General features: G+C 33.1%; 1 protein-coding gene across 1 annotated transcript in view; it reads left to right on the forward strand.

Moving 5' to 3' along the window:
• Positions 1–20,973, forward strand: part of Pdfr (Pigment-dispersing factor receptor) — a gene marked incomplete in the record, with an annotated part of 376,134 nt that overhangs the window by 307,892 nt on the left and 47,269 nt on the right. The window contains 1 exon segment of the mRNA XM_067048194.1: positions 7,680–7,787. Within this exon segment, the coding sequence (XP_066904295.1) occupies positions 7,680–7,787 (108 nt within the window).

The following is a 20,973-nucleotide window of genomic DNA, read 5'->3' on the forward strand; positions in this document are numbered from 1 at the left end:
AAACGGTCTAAACTTCTAGCTCATTACAAAAGACTGATCTACATGACTGTAATAAAGCCAATCTGGACATATGGAGTTGAGCTTTGGGACTCCACAAAACCTTCGAATTCCTCTCGTATCCAATCCTTACAATAGAAAATCCTTCGTAAAATCCTCAATGATCCTTACTTTGTCACAAATAAAATCATACATAAAGACCTTAATGTTCCCTATGTAACCGATCTAGCCTGAACCAGACATCACCATTATAAACTCTCTAACTACCTAAACCTCCTAGTTTCTAACCTTGCATTCTCTTCCATTCCTGACAATCCTTCGAGGCGCCTGAAAAGAAGACGGCCACGAGACCTGCTAATGTAAAACGTCATTAGAGTGCTACTAGTGGTTAGTTTCTCTACAGGCCTGTAACACTCCATTTTAACTAAGATCAAATTTACTGAATGTATTATATAATGTACAGTTGTTATTTTGAATAAAGATATTTTTAAAAAACTTATTTTACAATCCAATATATCGACTGAAGCAATAAAATTATTATATATTGACTGAAACAATAAAATTATTATATATCGACTGAAGCGATAAAATTATTATATATCGACTGAAGCGATGAAATTATATGATGAAAAACATTAGAGGTATAACATTGCCATAAAATTTGCCTAAATTGATATTCAGCTTAGTTGTTTGATCATTTATTTCGATTATAAAATTATGGTTAGTTAGTGACGAATGATTAAAGAGTAAATTGATTCACACGATTTTATAACTGAAATTAATTATCTATTATAATAATGTTGGTCAAATTCGCAAGTGCTATAAAAGCTTATTTAGATTTTTAAAAAATATTTAAAATTTGACATCCTGATAATTCTTTTCTTTTTTTTTTTTTTTCGCACTCATATTGTTTATTATTTTTTGACATTACTGAAAGAAGACTCTTTCTGGCATTACAGAATATGTTCGTTTAATGTATAATATTCTAAATTTGATGTGTATTGTTTGAAAATTCTTAAAATATGAAACATTGGTGTAGGATATTATTTTGAAAGGTTTAATATTTCTCAATTTAAATATTAGCAGCCGAGGTTAAAAGTTACTTAGAAGTTCCTTTGAAACTTTCAAGTTTCGACCTTTACACTTGGTTAAAACTTGGCTAAAAGATGGGACTTATGGCCAAATTTAATTTATATTATTGTTAACATAAAAATAGCAGTCAGTGACCCCGCAGAAAGCCAAATTAACAAATTAAGGGTTGGTGAATAAAGGATCTAATTAACGATGGTTTATAACATAGGGATATAAAAAAAGACTTTAACAATAATAATAATAATAATAATAAGCAAAGAGCAACTCTTTAGCTAACCTGAAGGATTTTCGAAGTTATCCAGAATCAAGATGTTGGAACCAGGGCATATATGAAGCATATTGTAAAAGAGGCCCTAGTTGCAAATAAATGTTGTAATTGCTCTAGAATTCATGAATCTATCCAGCATGTGTCGAATAGATGGAGATGGGATAGACTACCTCATGAGGCATAGTAATGCGGCCACTATAAGTTTATGCAAAAACAAAGGACTACAGGCCAGAAACGAGGTCCCTTACTATTGACACCGTCCAGAAAAACATTTGGAAGAATCGAACATAAAAGTTTATAGGGATTTTTTTTTTATTCACAACAGAAATTGCCAGAATCAATGATAATCTCAAGTGGCACCAATATATTGACTACTAGAGTAGAAAACAATTTAAAAATACCAGGAGCTTCCCATGGAATTAAAATCCTTATATCGCCTCGAAAAATTAATTAATAATGGCTCTGATAATCTAATCTTCCAAAGGATTATTTTCGAAAGCGCAAAGGAAGGTACAGAAGATCACTGACTTGATCTTAGAAACTTGAAATTGGCACAAAAGGTAGTTCTGTTTGACGCCTGCAGAACTGTCAGGAAGTTTTTAAGTAAGTAAAAATTGAATACACTCCCATCATTTATCCAGCATCCAACATTATATTCAATAAAAAACATTATATACAAAAAACTAGAAAAAAGCTAATAATAATAATAATATTTTTTTATATATTCTATAAAGTAGAAGTCCCTTAAGAATAATAATACAGAATGTAAAATTGTGCAATTATATTAAATCAAAGTATAACTTCTTACAGTAACAAATTAATAAACAAAATAAAATAATTAACAAAGAAGGACGAAACAGTTAACTTCTGATTTTATTGATTTCACAAATAAATGAATAATATATGACTTTATATCGATTTTTTAATTTAAAGGGATACGCAAGCTACCCTGAAAATGCTCTTATTAGGGTAAGTCGTGCTACAAATGTTAGCACATATCATTACTAAAAAAAATATTAATCTTTTTGGAAAAACATTACAGAAATATATATATTTTTTAATATTTTGCTTTTATATGTTATTTCTCAATCTTAGGCACGGCACGGTCTCAATAAAAAAGACAGAAATACTTGAAAATGGCCAATTAAGAACCGATGACAATGGCCATTGAAGCTTCACAGTTTCTTTTTTCATATCGCTTCCTATCTCCGTCTTTTATTGATGTTCAATTCTCCTTTCATCAAACCTTCTGATAAAAATGCCCAAGATTTTCTATTGAAACTTGAATACAATATTTATTTTAAATAACATTTTTCATAAAATATACTTTCATGATATTAGATATAACTCTAGGAGCTAGAGAAGTAATAGAGAAAGTCAGAGGGCTGAATATGGCTTCAAAATAAACTTTAGGTCACACACAAAACTGAGAGGTGTTTTGAACATCCTGAAAATTAGTGACTCACAAATAACGAACAATTTCCCAATCCCACATGAATAAAATGGATTACAGTTTTTTCCAATAGTTCATGTTGATTACATATAAGGCCTCAGGGAATAATTTTCTCTGATCGACATGATGAATCAGTTGTATATCAATGTTTTACAACTGATGTACCTGTCGGGAACACTTCAGTTTCCATTACATCACGTCAATTTCCAATTTTAGCCACTTTATCAACATTGCTCGATTTTACTATTTAATTAAAAAAAGACTCCTCTTCTCGTTATTAGTAAATGTTTAAAAGTATGATAAGACCGGGCCAGATACAAAAAAAAAAAAAAAAAAAAATCTTCGGAAGGCAACTATGCTCACCATTACACCATCATAAGGCATCACACCACCACCATCACCACCTGCCGAAATGGCTCCTCCCCATTTCTTGTAAGCCCCCAGCTATCATGCCACCAATGTATAACCGCCTTCAGCGGACCATGTTTTTTGCTCATCTTATAATGCCATACGGCAAACGAAGATATAATGTAAATTTGTATATATAATGTATTGCATTATATTATAATGTATTCTGTAACCATATATAAAAATAAAGAGGTTTGAAAATAAAATAAAAAAATGACTTCAGGACAGGCGAGCATTCTACTGACCCACCGATGCCTAAATACCTCAACCTACATATTTTCCATGTACCTAGTTTTCCTTTTTTCCTTATTAATGGAGGATACAAAAAAAAAAAAAAATACTTAGGGGTGAGAGTGCTATCCCGTCCATAGCAGACCATTCCTAACACCTTAAAATACCTTCGGGAAATACAAGGATAAAATGTCACACAAATCATATTGTAATCGTGAAAAATGTCACATTCGAATTTTCGATCGAAATATAAGTTTTAAGGTCCCCAGATTCTAAATAACCAAGTCTCACTAAAGTCTGCGTCTGTTTGAATAGCCTAGCTCAAAAACGAAAAGTTACTGAAATTGCAAAGGGTTGCAATGCGTCCTATGCATTTAAGTCTTATGCATAGGATGTGACTGCAACTTTTTCGATAAAATTGAGTGACTGTAAGTGCCATTTTATAGAAGTAATTATTCACATTTTTTTCGATTTTCATTACGATTTTAATAAAACGTCAAATTAAATTGTCTTTACAAGCAGAAAGCTCTTATTCTCATTGAAATAGTCTGACGGGGCTTAAATGATGAATTAATTTTTTAAAAAATCTTCCTCTTACGTATCATTAATTAAAAAAAAATTCTCATTGTATGTAGTAATAAAAAATAAATAAATACTAAATATTAAAGAACTTTATAAATAACCAAAAGAGAAAAGAAAAACATCCTATTCGAACCGAAAAGGATGGTGAATAGAGAAATGTAGACCAACCCCATCTTTCCCGACTGCACTGCGGCGTCTTTATCTTTTGTTAAGTGTTATATTCTTGTCAGAAAAAAAAATCGTATTCTTATTCCCACAACCCTTAACAAGAAACCCTATAATACAAATTTTAATTTTTTTTATAGCAACTGAAAAATAAAAAAAAATGTTTGTTCAAAATTTTCGCTTTCTTTAGATTTTTTTGGGCCCTACATTGACCCACACTCGCTGTAAGTAAATGTTTTGAAGGCAAGATAAGACTAGCTCAGAGCAACATTTTTAGACTTCTGATAGCTGAGGAGCCGTCCACAACGTTTGCTGATCACTACGGCGAAACGAGGACCAAACGGACAGGACACCTAAATGAATTACCATCATAGGACATTGGGAACAATTACATTTTCGTATCCCCAAAAAAGCTAAAGGCCATTCTCCGCCATTTGAGGGGGAATAAGGCCCCTGGCTATGACGGGATACAAAGAATATTGTTAAAACAGATAGCCAAGAGAGGGATAGCTCATCCGACAAACCTCTACAAGTCCTGCCTCCGGTTGAAATACTTCCCAGAGGTATGGAAACGGGCTATCCTCTTTCCGCTTTTGAAACCGGCGAAGACCGGAACCCAACCAGCCAACAACAGACCTACGTCCGCACTTGTGCAAGGTTTTTGAGAAAATTGTCCTCAATTACCTAAAAGACTTCAGCTCAGCAATAGACCTGATACCTCCAAAGCAGACTGGCTTCCAGGCCGGCCTCTCACAGACCACCACCTGGTGAAACTACAAGCGGGAGTAAGCCAGAAGACGAGGAAGAATGAAGCAACTGCGATGATCTCAATAGACTGCATGGAAGCGTACGACTCAGTGTCTCATAGTCTGCTATGTAAGATACTACAGGACCACGAATTTCCGGAGCAGCTCTACATTTTGCTAAGATCGTTCCTACAGCATAGATATCTCACTCACCTGTGGAGTTCACCAAGGGTCTGTGCTATCCCCAGTACTGTTCTCAATGTATACAGCTGAAACTGTTTGAGCGAAGGACTATGCTACTATAGCGGCTTTTGCAGATTAACGCTTTAATAAATGAGATAATATAATAATAATTCATGAAATGAGCGGGCAGAATTCTCAAAAATGAACGCTTAAATCAACTTTAACTGTGGTTGCGTAGGCCCAAAAATACCAAGCAGTATTGCAATATTGTGTATGAGACTGTAAAATGAAAATATCGAATACAAGCATTAATCTAATGCACAATACATATATTCGTGTTTGTGTAATATATAAAAAATTTCATATATATAATTAGTTAATGTAATAGAAAAACATTTACTCTTTTATTTAACAAAGTCGTATATACTATTGTATTCCAAAAACAAAATGCCTAAGAAGTTTAAATAAATAATGGTGGTTCCTCTTATACTGTAAATGTTCAGTAATTTTTTTTAAATTCCAGCTCTATAAGTTTAAAAAAAAAATTTCCAAAAAAAAATCAGTCTTTCAAATGACTAAAAGCGACTCTTTCGACAAATAATTTAATTATAACAAAATAAAACTAAACATGATATAATTCTAACGAATATTATACATCATAACGTACAGTTAACCGATCCATTTATATTTTTGAGCTTGTGGGGAGGCATGTCCTTAGGACCGTTTTAATCTCCTTCTACATCACCCTCTATCTCTCTCTCATATCCTCTTCCGCCTTTTTCCTCTCCTTCTTTATCGATATAATATTTATAATTTTAATCATTGATTTGTTAATAATTTACAAATCCTCTCCTAATTTTTTAAGTCATTGTTAGAATGACTAAATGAACTATAATTATATTTTTTTTAAATTTGCAACTTAGAAATATTTAATGTACAGTATCCGCGATAGAGATATCCTTACTGTGATTATATTATTTAAAAGATATTCTGGAGAGATTTCTATGGAAACCCATTTTATCTCTCTCTATAAATATGATAAAACCTGCCTGTAACCTCTCACTAGCTGACTTATTGATTTTCTATATCTAAAAACGACAATGCCTAAGAGGGTAAAATTATTAATACCGGTTTTCCATGAGCTGTTCATGTCATATGGTAAGATTTCAAAAACTTTGGACTGGTATTGTTTTAAAAAATATTTTCAAAACAAACATTGAGAGTGTGATGAAAACCCTCCTTTTAACGAACTCTTCCCTGGTAATAAAATAAATCTAGATAAAATTGATTACATATCAAATACGAAAAACTAAAAAATATATCAATGGCATGAAAACGCGTATAGGTAGCTATACCAAGAGCGGATGTTGACTACTTGATTTGCAGTAACATTACTTTGAAGAAAATTTGCTAATGTCGATAAATGGGATCGACCAGATACTCGACTAGAGGCTGGAGCACTGCTGAGCCGGCACTTCTCGAGTGCTCCCAGCCAGCAGCTCGTCATTCTTCACTCCAAAATACTCTCTAACATCTCCATCTCAACTCATTGTCCGCTGGCTCAGTAGGCAATCCACCAAACTTCGTAACGGTTATTTTTAAATTATAGCTGTTGAAGAAAATTAGCGTATATTGAAAGAAAAAATAAGTTGTCTTCTAGTCTTATTATATAATCTAAAAGACCGACCAGTTTCCGTCTCTAGACCTTCGTCAGCCTAGTACAACAATCAATATACAAACTATCTTGAAATAAGGAACAAAACAATAAAATAGTTTATATTATAAAACATTCAAGAATTTTTTTTTAATAAAATAATATGAACACAACAATCTGATTTAAATAATTCCCTAATTCATACATAAAACATCATAAATAAACAAATATACCTATAACATCTTTCCAGTGACGCTCCTCCAAACCCAAACCTAATAACTTAGTTTTAATGCAATCCTCCCATCTACGTTTCGGTTCACACCCCCAGGGTTATTTTTAATAAGCCTTAACGACGAAAATGGCGAAATTATAGCTAAAATTTAATAATAGATTACCCTTTAATGTCATCATGAGAGGAAATGATGCAAGAAACGACCACATATTTTATCGGACCTAACTTTCTTCGAAGTGAAACGAGTTAGAAATCGAACCAGAAACTTTTAAGAGGATTTCTTAGTCAGGGTAGGAGCAGGGGCTTGACTTTTCAGAATTCTGTCCATTTTTTATTAGAAGTTAGGATCGGTTAAGAATTGTTTTTTAGACTGCAATTCACTAGAAGACTTACCACCAATAGCTGTCTAGTATTAAAATAACTAACGACGAGTGTGGAAACATAATGAGATAGTGTGGGCAATAAAGTTATTATATGAAATCGGGAATCCAAACACAAAGTATTTTCATGCAATTATTTCACACTTTATTAAATTTTATATCACAATTATTAAAACGTTTGTGTAGTCAACATGTGTGTCATGCTGGACACTGTACTTGCATCAACTTATTAATAATATATATATATATATATATTAAATAATAACTAAACAATAATATTTGTTACAGGGTACTGCCCAGCTGTGTGGGACAAGGTGCTATGCTGGCCACCAACGCAGCAGGGCTCCCTCACGAGTCAGTCCTGCCCCAGCAATCAGCACGGCCTCGACTCAAGTAGTAAGTTTATATATATATATATTGGTGATACCAGAACATTCTATGCCTCAATCATAGCAGGAAGCCCTTTAAGTCCATTCACTCAGCATACAAGGATACATGAATGTATGGAAGGAACACTTCGCGAATATTTGTGCAAAACATCAAGAGGAGGAGGAAAATAACTACCATCTATTCCAACTGGACGGGGATGTTGAACCACCAGACAATGAAGAGGTAGTTGATGCTTTAGTTAAGTTGAAGGCACCAGGGGCAGATGATATATCAGCTGAGTAGCTCAAGTATAGTGAGGAGCTTCTGAAAATTGTCTGTCCCTACACATTCTCATCATGAACATCTGGGAAAAGAAATATATGCCGTCAGAATGGAGCAAATCTTTAAAATGTCCCATATTCAAAAAGGGGGACCTCTGAGGGAATTACCGCATAGCTCTCCTACCCTGCGCTTACGAAGTCTTTTCAAGCATTATGTTTCAACGGCTTCTTCCATTCGCAGAAAGAGCACTAGCCCCAAATCTACAACGGACTAACTATTTTGCCTCAGGATTATATTGAAAAAGGGACGTGAGTTCCGCATAGCAACTCACCATTTGTTAGAAGATTTCAAAGCGGTCTATGATAGTGTGGATCAAAAGGGTCTCTACAAAGCACTGATTCAGCTAAATGTTCCTGCAGGCCTGATAAGACTGATTAGAATGACCAAAACAGACCTTCAATGCGTTGTACAAATGCAAGGTGATCGCGTTAAAAGTTTTTCGCCTAAAAGGGGAGTCCGCGGTGCGTTGCACAAGCATGTTTACTGTTTAACCTGGCTCTAGAGAAGGCTATAAGAGATTTCGGTGTTCAGACTACAGGAACAATTATAACAAAACCGTGCAGCTCCTAGTATACGCCGAGGACATCGATATAATTGGACACTCAAAAGGTCAGACGTAGAAGCACTCTCTCTCGCGGAAGCAGCAAGATAATTTGGTCTAGTGGTCAACCACGATAAGACCAATATGATCACTAAATAACACCAAAGATATTCTGGAGAAAATGTGGCATTTGTAAATTGTCTCTTCGAGCGGGTTTCTGAATTCACGTACCTTGGCTCATAGGTCACATGCGAACAGATATTACTTTGGATTGAGGCAACAGCTAACGAGCAGGTTAATAACCAGAAAAACAAAAATTTCTCTGTACAAAACTCTGATTCACCCAGTCCTTACATATGGAGCGGAGACGTAGACAAGAAGCGCATCAGAAGTTGTCCACATTTGAGCGAAAGATCTGCCGAAATATATTTGAATCGGTGTTAGTTGGTGGAGAGTGGAGACGAAGAACAAATGAAGGAGACTGACGTCTTATCAAACGATATCGTCTGAGGTGGGCTGGACATGTGGCCAGGACGGAGGAACAGGAAACTCCTATAAGATCACTGACGGAGATAGTCTATGGCCGGAGGAGAGTTGGCCGCCCCTGAAGATTTACAATCTTTAAATCATTAAGAATAAATTGAAAATTACTTATATGGTTTAGAAATTGCAGCTATCGATAACGAAGGTAGCTACAATGAAATTTATGATTTTTGTATTTCTCTTTATACTTACAAAATAAAAATATTTTAAGAAACTAGATCTGTGGCACTAAAGTTCACTGTAAGATCGAGTGCTGTACATTACAAGGAAGAACTGTTACTACACTAACTGTTGTGCAAGGATGTGAATTGCTCAGAATCAAGCTCGACCACCATATTTTTACCCAATTAAGGGTACACTTACTGAGGCTGGGTGGACCACGGAGGGCTCCCGAACCCACAGACCTGTGGTTACTATACTAATTTTAATTTTTTTTTTTTGCAAGAGCATGGCGTAAATATAGTAGTAACTGAAACGTATATTGTGCTCTTAATAATTTGTTCAATGCTGAACTGTTAGTGAATCAATATTTAAAATACTGGAATAACAATATTGAAAATAGAACGATTTTATAAAGTTAGTCATCCTGTCAAGTAAAAACTCAAATATAAGTTAAGTGAAATTATAATGGCAATTATTTAATAACTGTGTCGACATGATAATGGTTTAAAATGAAATTTAGTTTTAGGAAAAAAACATGACAGAAAATTTACCAGCTACAAGTTTCTGATTTGTTGCTAGTAAATTTCAACTTTTATTTTCCCACACTTAGTGAAAAATGTAAATATTCCTATATTTTTAAATAAATATAGTGTCAATGACTTTGAAATGGCGCCCAAACATTTTATGTCATGTCACGTGTTGGCGTTACATAGAATTTTATATTATTTATAATTATTTAGGAGGTATAGGCAGCTTCACACATTGCACTGTTGTCTTTGTTTTTAAATGCCTTAATCCTTACGGTTACTAATGGCTACCAACTAATGATAAGCAGCTGCTATCCAAAATATAAAGATTCGCTTTCAAAACTTTTTCACAAATTGAATTAAACTTTTTTTGTTTCAAAATCAGAACTGGAGCGGCTGGTTTGCTATGGGTTCTCAATTTTTTTAAATAGCTATAAATAATTTAAAATAAGATATGTAATTCTCTAAAAATTAACCTTTCATAGATGAAATTGAAATTGAAGGGTGAGCTGTTACGACTTAACGTTTTTTTGAAAAATCTCATCACTATAGTTAATGAAAAGACATCATTACAATCATATAACTCATATTAAATTATATTCAATCTTTGAAACATTTTAAACTTTTAAAATGTCGGAATCTGAACCATGGACCTGAGAAAAAATTAATCAATGAATCGTGGAAATGAGTAGACCTAATAAGTTAGGTCTTAAAGTTAATTAAAAACTTCCTAAGAAGTTGAAAGTTACAAAAGGACACTTAAAGTTATAATGATGTAGTTGAATAAGTTTCACCGCAATTCAGCCATAGATTGGCAATACATAATGAATAAAGGAAGTCTAAAAGTAAAATCGATTGGAGTATAGTAAGTAAGGTAAATAGAGAAATAGAAACAGATAAGTAGAGAAACTAAATTACTAAACTTTAGAAGCGAAGGTCGGCTCCGCTGTGTACTCAGGAAGCTGAAGTACAAAACGTCTAAACTCTGAGTTTCACTTAAACTATTTCTGAACACCTCACTCAGCTAAACGTCCCTTGATCACTTTCTTCTTCATCTATAGTCTGGTTGATCAACCTTTATATTCAATTTGGGAACAGATACATCACTTTTCATAGAGGGATCATCGCATACATCATACAAAAAGTTAGGCCGACTAAAAGCAGAAACTAAAATTAAACATGTTCCAATTTTCTTCCGATTCGATTGTCAGTATTGGGGATGCAACATATTAACGTGTAACCACGATAGCTTGACGTCGCATTCTTCTAAAAGTTTGTCATGTGCGCCTTTCCTTTAATTGAGTAAATATTAATAAAAGACTCACTGAACGCGGAGATTTGATGCCAATAATCGCTACCTTAACACTCATATCCACCAACGTCCGTCAAAACCTCTATTGAGAAAATCTTCCCACCCATTTCTCGGTATACCCCCCAGAAGCTAAATCATCAGTGCAGTACTTTTTATAAATCCTTTCTTTAGTAAAGGCTCGATTTTAATGAGACAAAACAAAAGTCTCTAGTATTCCCTGACTGTAGGCGTACGTCTATGTATAAAAAAATTCAATAATGTTGGCGGAATTGATCTCCTCTATTCGAACATACGTTTACCGTCTATGCTTGTAGCATGTGTCTAAAGCATTTCTATTTTCCAATGCAATTCACGGCAATACAATTATTTAACTATAACTATAACTTATTTTCACTCATGATGTAATGCTGAACATGAATTCTTAATTTATTTTTTTGACCATCGTTCATTTATGAATGAAGCCTTCTTATACCCTTATAACTGAAAATTCAAATGTTCTAACCTTATAATTAATCATTTTAATCTGTAGTTAAAAAATAATAAATACTCAATTATTAAATAATCTGCATTATGGTACAATAATCTTACGCGGTCTGCGCATCAGACGAGTTTCATTGGTATGATTGTTCATTCATCGCTCGTTTTAGTTTTCCCCGCACACAATTGTTCGTTTTACATTTTTTAGATTAAATTTTAATTTTTGATATCTGAAGTTTATTGCTTGGACTAGATTTCTCTTATCAAACACACATAGGTGTATGTACGTCAATATTCATTTTATTATTTGTTCGCAATTTAATTTGTAGTTTAAAATTAACCAATTTGAGTAAAATAACACATTAACATGTGAAGAGCAGAATCCAACCTTAAAAACAGAGAAAAAAAAAAGAATAACTAAACAAAATTGAATAATATTCTTGGAATTATATTTACCAGAAGCTTTGCGTGACTATGGAAATGTCTCTTTAGAATAAGCTGATATATAAAACGTCAGTGTACTCGTTTTTATTTTTTTTTTTTTTAATATTACTAGGAGGTACCGCTTGTTCCTTGGATGATGATAGTACAAGAGGAGAAAAAAGGCAGTTATTTTACACCAATTTTTGATTATTTTAATGAAAACTATGTATAATTACTAGTAAAAATTGATGAGTCTACCAAGTACAGGTAGGAGGAATAAAAAATGGTGGCTACTTAAAAAGTTAAAAATAATTAATTTTTTATTCAGAGCTCTATATCTTTAAAACTACCAGGAGCAATAGAAAATCCTGGAATAGAAATTCCTAAAATGTAAGCCCTAGTAGAGCTATTTACTTTCTGGTATTACTTTAATGGTTTCCGAGATATAGCTTAAAATTTTTTATTAAAATCCAATATTTCATAAAAATGTTGTATGGAACGTCAGAGGATCAGAAGATCTGTAGTTAGTGAATTTATTTTGAAAAATCTTTATCTCAAAAACCACTTGACGTAAAGATGTCTATTAGCACTCAAATTAAAGCTAGTTTAATGAGCTATTAAGTAGTTCCTTACGCTTATCTTCGTAGGAGTAGTAGTTTTCATGATGTTTACTAAAATAAATAGGTTTATAGTTGTTTGGACAAATTTCTATTTGGCAAATTTATATTCATATGTGCACATCATAAAAACTACTACTCCTACGAGGATAAATGTCATAAGCTACTTTATAGTAAATTAAATTTCCTTTATTTTGAGTAGTAGCAGAGATATGTGCGTCATATGGGTCTAGAGATATATTTTTTTAAAATCAAACATTTCATAGGAACAACTAGAAATTAACATTTTGTCATATTTTCTCAAATACTATAAAAAAACTACTACTCCTTTGAAGATAAACGTTATTAACTATTTTATAGTAAATTTAACGAGCTTTAATTTGAGTGCATACAAACATTTGTTGTACGTCCTATAGTTTCTGGAATAAAGTTTTTCATAAATCAAACTTATTGTTTGAAAAACTATAAATCTGAGTGCTAATAGACATCTAATCTATACGTCACATAGTTCCTGAGGTATAGATTTCTCAAAATAAATTAATGTTGCTTTTTAAAAAGCTATATCTGGAGAACTATTGGACGTAAATAGCTCTATTAGGGCTAATATTCCAGCAAATTTACTCTTCTTTAAATAATATTCTTATTCTTTTAGTGATTGGAGAAGTTTGTCGGGGGGTGCGGTCATCAAAGAACAACATAAATAAACAAAACCGTATTTATTTATTTTATGCCGAGTTTCAGGTCTTCATCGGGGCTATAGAACAAAAGAGATAACAACAACATTTAGAGAAACATACAATTGAAAAGGAATAGTATAAAACAAATTTGGAATTATACAAAATATTGAATTGAATCATAAATGATAAATAATTTATAACTGATAATTGTAAAAATATTTTAATAATAATAGTAAGAAAATTTTAATTGATTGATAATCGTGGAATTAGATGGCAGTAGATTGAAAACAGTGAAAGATGAAATATAATATCATGTAAGTAAGAAGATATGTATAATATAAGATATGCAAGTAGTGTAATATTCTTTTAGATTTTCTATATTTCTATTTTCTATTTTCTTGTTGGTAGTTTTTAAGAGCTTCGAATTAAAAATTAATGATTTTTAAGGTTTTGAAAGAGCCGCCTTTTTATATTCCCCTTACCTATACTTGGCAGACTCATCAATTTTGACTAGTAATTATACATATTTTTCATTAAAGTAATAAAAATTTGGGGCGAAATGACTGACTGTTTGTCTTCCCGGCTCTTGTACTAGGGGGAGAACCCATATCAAACCTCATTTTACAAATTATACAGCTCTTCATTTAATTATACTACTCGTTGCTCAGATTGTATAACTGTAATTAGTCTGCTGATCGATATGAATATACACCTATACATCTCTAATTAAAAGTTTTCCGGCATTGCCCTATTTCTTGTTAGGTTTTTATTAATGGTATACTGGTATGAAAATACAGAATTGAAAATCTATGAACATGCTATGTGAAATTTTAAGAAAAAAATAATTGCTTAGAAGAATATTTTTCAAAGCTCCTTTCTGCTTAGTGAAATTACATTAAAAAAAAAACTTAAATGGAGGTAGTTTGAACAATTGAATTCCAGCCTTCATTATAGCAATATAAAATCATTTAATACAATTACCTTTTTCATATCTCATTTCATATCAATTATGAACAATATTTTAATCATTTATGCCTTTAATTATAACATGGTTTGATGTACACTTCCATAAATGCAGAGAGTATTTAGCGAGTTTAATTTGATTTAAACATGGTTAGGTAAGCTTTCCAAATATTAATATTATAAATCAAACAATAAATGTTATGATTATTGGAGGATTTGGTTGTTTTATACACATTTTGACATTTTAGCGCTCGATTTTGCTTATTTTGGGTTTTTCACTGTACGTTTTTTTACTGCACGAGAATCCAGTCTCTACTCTATTCATCACTTATCTTCCTAGTAAAAGTTAAGAGAAGAACTTGTAAAACAGTAAAACCTAAACAGTTGTGACGCGGCTTAGCGCCGACAATAAAAATAATAAATTATTGTTACTTTAATTTTATAGGTTGTTGTGTACGGTTTGGAAACCGGAGGATAGAATGGAGGCTCTTGTTTATAAAAATAATCGTATAAATCATGAATGATGGCGAATTAGTGAATGAAGATACGTAAAAAAAAATCGAATTGAGAAATGTACGCAAGAAATGTCAGTAAGAAAATTTTCAAACTTTACATTTTAAAATGCACACCAATACTTTACAATGAACTGAACTACTTAACGATGAAATAGAGGAATCATTATAAGTCGCAAAATACTAAAGCTAATTTCATATTAATAAAAAACAGTTTAATTAATAAACTTGAAAATTGACTGGTTACAAAAATAAAAGTCATTGAAAAATATGAATTTTTCATAGGCAAAGTGGAAGGATAAAAAGATCATCTGTAGAAAGGAAGGCTCAAAAGATCCATCCTTATTCACAGGAAAACTTGCCAATCCTTTCACAACAGTAATTGCAACCCTCCTTGGAATAAGATTTATTCAGCGATTACATGAATGGTGATTGTAACTTCAGTTACTGAATAAAACATAAATTATAAGAAACCAAAAGAGATGCCGAGTTTATTATAATCCATCATTATATATTAAAAAGTTTTGAATAAAAAGAATATTCAGTATACAGATTTTATTTGCTACGAATATATTTACTATTCTTTATCTTCAGTTTTTATGTAATAATAATAATCTGAACCGATAGGTTCTATTTGGATATCATTAACAAATGTTAGCTGCATATATGCTTCTCCTCTAAACTAAATTTAAATCCAAATCAAACCTAACAGGGCATTTGAGTTTCAATCTCCCACATCGATTTTTACTCACGGTTTAGAGAAGATTAAATCGTTGTAGTTCAATAGCCCAAGAGGAGAATAAAGTCAGTTATTTCACCACAATTTTAAATAACATTAATAAAAATTGTGTATAGTTACTAATCAGAATTGATGAGTTTGCCAAGTCATGGGGGATACAAAATAATGGAAAAACCTTAACAAAAATTAATTTTGGAGCTTCATATTTTTAAAACTACCGACTATAATAAAAACCTAGGGTATTAGTTCAGATCGTTCTGATTTTATAAATCGTGTAAATTAGTATTATGATTGTAAATATATTATTTCAATAAATAAAATACAAACAAAAGAATATATTGATACATAGTAATTCTTCTTGGCCTCTCACCAGCCTTTACATTCTTAGCGGTATGATTACCCCACAGTACCGTTCCTTCCGTATATCTTGGAAAATAGCAAATAGTCACTTAGATCAGTAAGTTCTTTCACTATTTTTTTTCATAGTAACTGATTTTTTTTTATTCCACGCTAATTTCTAAGGGTTACCTCATCAAACAAGACCCACATTGAATATCTGTAGAACTGACATACCCCTTCACGACCGTAAGCGGTTACCTTGCGGAGTGGAGTTTCCATCCTGCAAACCAAGAGCGAATTCCTATTCAGCTAACAGACCTATTAAGACGAATTATCGAGGGCTTCTAAAACAGAGCACCTCACCTATTTAATTGGTACCAAAACCGATTGTACAGAACCACGATGACAGTTCGTGACCCCGACGTAATAAAAAATTAGGTATATTAGGAATCAAAAGTAAGACCATATTATCAAGATAGAAGGAGGATCGGCGGGACAACAGGATATGAGGACAGCAGACGTAAATCCTGCATAGATTTATCTCTTATCAGGGACATGTATCACTGATTTAAAGCTTTTGGAAGAATACTCAAGCTATGGTTTGTCATATGCGAGGCTGTCTTCTCAACATTTGAAGTGACATCAAACACCAGAAAAGTTCAGCTGCTCATTCCGAATATGGAGCGATACATGCTAAAAAAATGTTCAAGATCTCATTACTGATCCAGAAAAGCATAAATTATGGAAACTAGAAGGACCGACTCTTGCATAATAATAATATTTTATTTGTTCTGGAACGAGTCCCTTAAGAATAATACAGAGAAATCAATAGATGAAGGCTGAGAAGCCCCAGAGATACTTAAACAAAAAAATACTAAGAAATATAGACAGTCATTATAAAAATTAATTATAGATTACTTTCTCACTTTTATCAGTTGAACAATAAACAAAAATGAATAGCTAAAAAAGAGAAAGGAAACGATGTAAAAATAATTAAGAATGATATAATAGTTAACATACATATTTACAATTATATTAATTTACAATTTTATGGGGTCTGAATGGATAAGAAATGATTGAACAGGTGGGGTTTAAAGGTCGGGAGGGTATTAGAGCGACGAATGTTGGAAGGAATGGAGTTCCATAAGGATGAGGCTCGGATAATGAAAGATCTATCGAAAACAGCGGTTCGGTGGGCCCTTGTGTATAAATCTGAAGACCGAAAACGAATAGAGGATTTGAATTGAAGGAGCTCGGAGATGTATGAAGGACGACAGGATTGGATGACTTGGAAGATGAAAGATGCCAGAAAATACTTACGACGGTAGGAAGGATAAAGCCACATCAACTGTGCATAAAAACGGGAAACAGAGGCGTTCCTAGGGATCCCGAAGATGAATCGTACACAGCAATTTATTAAACGTTTTAATTTCGCCTCGAGATCCCCAGAGACTCCCCCATATACAATACGCATACCAACGCGGAATCAGACACCCTTCAAATAAAGCACTTGCTCAAGGACCGCCTACTTGGTAACCAAACTCCCCCTCAATAGCTAGGAGAAATCTGCAACTAGCTGGAGGCAGGATGAATTTATCCGTACATTGTGGTTGACAAACCCATCTCATCTGTTTTGACCCATCTTGACCCTAACTGAACAAACATACGTCTACCGAAAAGTACGCCAACTGATCGCATAAAAACCGACAACAGATAGACTTACGAAACCAGCATGTTATTGTTCACAAAGCCTGCGAGAACGCCACCAAGATATGTATCGAATCCTAAGGATATTGGACTTCAAGAACTGCGGTCAAGCCCCAACCGAAGACAACAAAGTATACGCTCGAGATCTAAATCGCGCAAGGATGGTATCTGGATGTATCACCATACACTTAGAGAAAAATCAAATTAACGTATAAAGCCATGTAAATGGGAACCAAACAGTTCAGAGCCAATATAAAACTCCAACCATCGGAAGTTTTGGCGGAAACGTTCACACCGTAACCGTACCACTACTTTTTCATAAAAGACAAGACCTCAGGCAAACTGCTTATAAATAAAGGAGCATCTATTTCCCTACTATCAGTCCCTAAAGGACGATGCATGGCTCCCTTGGACTTCACACTCAAATACTGTCACATCGACGACCTAACCCACAGAAACTTTATTTTCAAAAATCTTATTTGAAATTCTGAAATTCGCTGTTCTTTCCTTAGTGTAAGGTGCCTTGTTTCGCATCCGTAAAGAACAGTAGGATGGATAATAGTTTTGTATACCCTCACTTTTATGTTTCTTGACAGAAAAAGCCAACGTCCAAATTCAAAAATAACCTCTTTAACCTCTCATTTATTTCTTCATTATTTGTTTCTTAGTTATTGTGGAACCTAAATACTTAAACTTCTATACATATTCAAATGTATTCCCTTCTATATCTACAACATCGAAATTGCTCAAGTTTCAATCAACAGAAAATTTATCCTTGAAGTATGAATAAGTTTTGGTGACTACAAAAAAAACCAACTAAACAAAGTGAAGGAGCATAAATTAATAATTAAAATAAAGATTAAATACAAATTATTATGTTGAGAGAAAGTGAGGACAGGAAAAGGGAAAAAGGGAGTAAGCGAGTGATTGATACCGTAATTCGGTAATAAAGATTCCCCAAGTAAAACAAACCTATAATTACGCGCTATTTAAGAAGACTATGAAGAAGTGTAATAACTAATTTTTATAACTTCCATAACTTCTATTAACGGGCCGCCAGTAGCTCAGTTGTAAAGACACAGTCTTACCAATTTGATGTCTATTAGCAGTGGCGGTTCGAAACCGGCCTGGGACGTTGACTTTTTTCATTGAGTGGCGGTCCCACAACATGAAGAACTCTGACTGCCAACCATGGTTAGGCAATATAGGACTCCAATGGGAGTTTTGGCCGAAAAAGAAAAACAACAAAAAAAAACTTCTATTAACAGTTTCAGATCATATACAGAGCACAGGCATTATCCTTCATTTTTAAATAACATATATTTTTTCTAATTTTATTTTGTCATTTATCGTTTACAATCCCTTCACTTATATTAATTTTTTTATTTGTTACAGCATCCTTTTATTTCCATTACTCTAGTGTACACATGATCTTCGGTCATTGCCTATTATAAAATCAATTAACTATGTTTTCGCCTCATGACTATATGATTAGATATGTAATTGTAAATATAGAACGCAAATACATATCATCCATTACATGTTTTCTTTAAGACATGGCCCGTACAGTTATTTCCAACATGTTTGTTATTTTCAACGCATCTCGTTACATTTCTACTCTTTCCTTATTCATATGGACATGTTCTTTGCATTATAGAATCGACTGGAATTGTGTATCTCCCATTATTTTCTTTTTTTCTGCTTCTCTATCATTTCTTTTACATTTTTTTTAATATATCTATATTTAAAATATAGATATAGATGTAGAAGGAAATAAATTTGAATTTGAAAGGTAGAGAGGTTATACGGTATCTAAAAAAAAAAAAATATGAATTAGAAAGTTAGGAAACTATTATCCTTCCTACTGATCTTTAAGTACGCAGACTGTTGCTTAAGGTTTTTGGAAATAAAGTATTGAAAAAGGACCAAAAAGGAGGGACGTGGCGTGAGGGTTGGGACGCAGGTTCCAGTGCGATCTTGTTCGAAACGTTGTGGGTTCGTCCTGGGACAGTTAAACATTTATTTTTCGGTGGTCCTGAAGAATGAATCTTGACACTCCCACCTTGGTTAGTACGCGGCGGCAACCTAGGTAGCCGTCAGGGGTTGGCAAAAAGGACCACTAGGCTCACTTGCCGGACTTGTTTCCCCTACCAAATACCAGTAACATTTTTCTCTCGTGAATAATCATCCTTGGGGAAATTATTCGAGAAATTCAAATTACACATCTAAACTCCATAAGTTATTCAACAGAATTTTATTTTGAAACTATCTAAATCAGAAAAATGCACCAGGGTGGGACTTAGCAATTAATTGAAGTTTGTACTGGGCCCTTTGTTAGGTGATTGGCATCCCACTTGTTAAAGTAGTAGGAAATTCTACAAGATCACATTCTATCTTGGACTAATCTCTCAGGTTCCACCTTGGATATTGATTGCTTGTCTGGTTTATTGTGCTACACGGAGGCTAGGAAAGGACCTGAAATTGAATCAGATTCACTGGCTAATTCTATAATCGTGCATTGGAATCTTTTCAGATTTATTCATCTCTACTCTTGCCTCTTAATTTTTTTTTATGCTCCCCCTACCAAGACATTTCTAGCAAACGGTGTACTATACTACAGGTTACCATCCTATTCTATCTGGATAGGAACAATCTAGATTCATTACGTGGGACAACATCTCTATCTTAGTCAATGGTTTTCCAGTTTAGTATGCGGTGTTCAACTGAATTCTGCTTTATCTTTTCCACCTATTTGAATGTCAGCCTTCCTCATGGGTCAGGGGTCAGTTTCTAGTACTGAACCGTTCATAATTAGACATAGAGGTTCTATCAGATGGCTTCTTAATACATGTGCCCGTGTTGCCCACTATGGCTCTGAGAACATTCCGATCAAATTTTTCAATATTTTTGTCATGTGCCAATGATAATAGGAAGAGATCATGTCTCACTGCCATACTTCGTCATAGGATTTACGATTGAATTCAACAATTTATTAATTTCTAAGATTCGACCTTCTTTACCAGGGCTGCTTGAACAACTATACTGAATTAATGAAATATTTCCTACTATGTATAAATACTATATACTATATTTAATAATTTTAAAATAATAAAGAGATGTATTTCAACGAAAAACAATTCAATTAAAGGAGAGAGCTATAACTAACAAAAAAATAAAAAATTCATTACAAGGGTTTAAAATAAAACTCAGTGAACTTTGACCAATGAATTATTCAAAACAGTGGAGAAAGAAAAAAGGAAATACAGAACTTGTAAAAATAAATTATTCATGGGTTTTGCTGCTAATAATAGGATGTGATACACAACAATAAT

Source organism: Halyomorpha halys, unplaced genomic scaffold (genome assembly GCF_000696795.3).
Source record: "Halyomorpha halys isolate HHAL.00 unplaced genomic scaffold, Hhal_1.1 Scaffold30.1, whole genome shotgun sequence".
Taxonomy (NCBI): domain Eukaryota; kingdom Metazoa; phylum Arthropoda; class Insecta; order Hemiptera; family Pentatomidae; genus Halyomorpha; species Halyomorpha halys.